General features: G+C 48.2%; 1 protein-coding gene across 1 annotated transcript; it reads right to left on the bottom strand.

The window, feature by feature from the left end:
• Positions 1 to 1,154: 1,154 nt before the first annotated feature.
• LOC133242650 (ferritin heavy chain-like) lies at positions 1,155 to 1,855 on the bottom strand. Its single transcript, XM_061408813.1, has 2 exons — positions 1,271 to 1,855; positions 1,155 to 1,175 (listed from the first exon to the last, which is right to left on the bottom strand). The coding sequence occupies exons 1-2, from the start codon at positions 1,853 to 1,855 to the stop codon at positions 1,155 to 1,157; spliced, it is 606 nt and encodes a 201-aa protein (XP_061264797.1).
• Between the last annotated feature and the right edge of the window lie 1,685 nt (positions 1,856 to 3,540).

Below are 3,540 nucleotides of genomic sequence, written 5' to 3'. Positions count from 1 at the left end.
ATTTTTCAGCCCTTCTCCTGAGGTAGTTTGAGTTTTCTGATATGATTACTTTAATGGAAGAAAGGGTACAATGGAAGGGGGAAAAATGTGTGTGTGTGTATGTGTGTGTGTGTGTGTGTGTGTGTGTGTGAGAAAGAGAGAGAGAGTTGCACCATAAAAATTGCTGAGTGCCAAAGAATTTATGCTTTCGAACTGTGGTGCTGGAGAAGACTCTTGACAGTCCCTTGGACTGCAAGACGATCAAACCAGTCAATCCTAAAGGCAATCAACACTGAATATTCAATGGAAGGACTGAAGCTGAAGCTCCAATAATTTAGCCACCTGATTCAGAGAGCCAACTCATTAGAAACGACTCTGATGCTGGGAAAGATTGAAGACAGGAGGAGAAGGGGATGACAGAGGATGAGATTGTTAGCATCACCAACTCAATGGACATGAAGTTGAGCAAACTCTGGGAGATGGTGAAGGATAAGGAAGCCTGGCGTGCTGCAGTCTGTGGAGTTAACAAAGCTGGACATGACTTACAGACAGAATAACAACATATATGATGGATGTTTTTTAAGGGCAATATGCATGACTGGCATGGTGAGCTAGGATGTCACTCCCGTGTCTATAGGAAAGTCAGCCTATGGCTTAGTTACCAGTATCATTGTTGTCCAATGATATGACAGACCCTGCCATAGCTGTTTAGGACCCAAGGTGCTACTCAGAAGCAACAAACTTTAACATTTGCATTATCTATTGAGCTAAAAGTTTTCAGGTAAGGTTGAAGACTCCTTTATTTTACTCCCTGTCCAATCTCATTCTTCACTTCTCCCTAAAAGACAACCAGTATTTTGAATGCTGTACTAGTTTATATATATATATATATATATATATATGTATATGTATATCATTTTACTATGTACCCACATAGACTAGGGTCTCAGACGGCCCACCCCACCCTGTCCACCTACTTTGTTCATGGGGGTCCTGTGTTTTCCAGGATCTCAGGAACCCCTTCTCCATCCCTCTGCAGAGATCCTGAGCTATATATGGACCAGACCTGGGTAGCCGAGAAAGATTCCTGGATATCTGTTTTAAAGTTTAAAAGATGAGAGAGCTGCACACAAAAATCAAACAGAGACCTTTATTTATTGAGGAACCAAATAACTTTATGTGAAGAACTGGTAAAACTGCAAGAAAAAAAAAAAAAAAAACTTAGGTGAACTTTTTCTGCAAGGGCAACACTGTGGTCTGCATGGCAGGCAGGGTGACCTTGGGCAGTCACCCGGGACTCGGGGGAAAGTCCAGTCCAGGCTCGTTCCTCCTTGTCACTGGTGTCCAGGGTGAGCTTGTCAAAAGCGTACTCTGCCAGACCGCCTTCCGGCGCCCCCATCTTGCACATGTTGGTGAGATGGTCTGCCAGCTCCTTGATGAACTCGAGCTGCTGGTCCAAGTGGCACGTCTCCAGGAAGTGGCACAGGTGGGCGTCGCTGCTCTCGGTGGCCAGGTGGTACAGGTCGAGCAGGCTCTGGCTGACTCTCTTCTCCAGGTGCAGGGCGTCCTGCGTGGCTTGGAGGCCGCTCTCCCGCTCTTGGGTCTCGGGCATCCTGGTGTCCAGGAAGGAGACGCGGCCCCCACGCTGGTTCTGCAGGAGCATCATGCTCTCGGCCGTCTCGCTGTGCTCCTGGGAGCGGAGCAGGAAGACACGGGAGAAGTGCTCCAGGGCCATGTCGTGGTGGTGGTGCAGGGAGCAGACCCTGGCCAGGCACTGGAAGGAGGCGTGGAGCTCCAGGGCGGCGCGGCTGTTGACTGAGGCCTCGTACTCGGGGCGGTAGTGGTAGCGCCCCTGCCAGGCCGCTGCGGGCAACATGGCGGGCAGTGGCAAGACCATCCGGAAGGCGTCTCGGATGAGGGAGGTGCGGCGGGGGCAGCAGCGGGGTGGGCAGCAGCGGGTGAGGAGGTGCTGGCCGCCTCCTCGAAGCCTTCTCACGATGACCCATGACGGCGGCCAGAGGCGGGCTCTGGGCCCCGGGGCAGGTGGCTGGGTGCGGGCTCTGGGATGGACAGGAAATGGTGACCGTTAGTGCAGGGTGAGCGCCTGGGCTTTAGGTCCCTTAAGGAAGAGGTCATCAGGTGGGCGGGGCCTGTGGGCGGGGCAAGAGCACTGAGTTCGTTCCATCAAAGCCTGGGTGAGGCAGGAATGCTTTGACCTGAGCACCTGATGCCTCTTAAGTTTTAAATTTTGCATTAATAATAATTTGAAAGAACTTTTTCTCATTGTCTAATTCAGCATCCTCCAACATTTTTGAAACTTGGGACTGGTTTCCTGGAGGACAATTTTTCTCTTGGAGGGAGAGTATGTTTTCAGGATTATTCTAAGGAGAGCACAACCTAGATCCCTCAGGTGCACAGTTCACAGTAGGGTCTGTTCTCCTATAAGAATCTAATGCCACTGCTGATGTGACAGGAGGTAGCACCCATGTGACAATATGAACAATCGGGAGCGAGTGTCAATACAGGTGAAGGTTTATGTGCCCACAACTCACTTGTTGCTGTGTGGAGCCATTCCCAACAGGGTATTGGGGAGACCTGCTCTGATTGTTTTCTTCTATAGTATGTTTCCTTATTTGAAGGTTTAATGGTATTCTCTTCAGCTTTATATATCTGGGGGTTTTGCTCCAGAAATCGTTTGTTTTATTCATCATGATCTTCTCTTTTACTTGCATACCTTTCTTCGTGTAAACTTAGGAATAAAGGGCTCATTTGATTTGCCTGGCTAATTAGCATGGATCAGCTCTAGAGCTAGGACGCCTATTTCATGTACAGTCTCAATTGTATTGGAGGGCAGAGTGTGTCAGTTATTCAGTGACCTTCTCCTTTGGGGAATGCATGGCATGAAGAACTCAGGTAGGCTAAGGACCCTCACTATCACCCATTGATACCTACCTAAGTGGCTATGGAGTCATCCATGGTATGAAACAGCATCTGGGCTGCTGTCTGTAGTGAGGGGTGAAAGGTAACTGTGGAATTTGATACTGATAGATCCAACACCAGGAGAGTTGGCTTGCTCCTTCCCCTGACTGCTTTTAGCCAGGCAGGCTAACTGAGGAAAACTGTCCAAAAAGCTTTTGGTTTTTGTATTGCCTCCAGGATGCAGGAGAAAGGGTCCCCATATTTCCAAAGGTAAGCTTAGTAGGCCCGGAATGTTAAATGTTTTACACTGTTCTCTCTTCCAAATGCGAGGAAAATGGTTACATTCAGTTCCCAGGAGTGAAGCAAAACTTTAGAAAAATCACAGAAGGGATAAAGGCCGGAGGGGACACTCCAATCATTTCTTTGACTTAGCTCTTATGGCAACTGCACTGCCCTTCTATGTCATATTCCAGACTATATGTCCAGGATCTGTAATGTTAATGTTGATCGATTGATCTATTTATTCGTCTGTCCATGCATCCAACTATCTGTGCATCTATCTGTACGAAGTCTTAGTTGCAGCACGTGGGATCTTAGATTTTTGTTGTGCCATAGAGGATCTCTAGTGACATGCAAAGTCTT

This window comes from Bos javanicus, chromosome X (genome assembly GCF_032452875.1).
Source record: "Bos javanicus breed banteng chromosome X, ARS-OSU_banteng_1.0, whole genome shotgun sequence".
Lineage (NCBI taxonomy): Eukaryota > Metazoa > Chordata > Mammalia > Artiodactyla > Bovidae > Bos > Bos javanicus.
The sequence above is the reverse complement of the archived record's forward strand: the minus strand, read 5'-3'. Positions and strand labels throughout refer to the sequence as shown.

What these genes read in the sequence shown, in the direction of transcription:
- LOC133242650 (XM_061408813.1), bottom strand. Translation starts at nt 1,855, where the DNA reads ATGTTGCCCGCAGCGGCCTGGCAGGGGCGCTACCACTACCGCCCCGAG. An exon ending in GACTTTCCCCCGAGTCCCGG is followed by an intron (nt 1,176 to 1,270) that starts GTGACTGCCCAA and finishes TTTTTCTTGCAG; the next exon opens with TTTTACCAGTTCTTCACATA.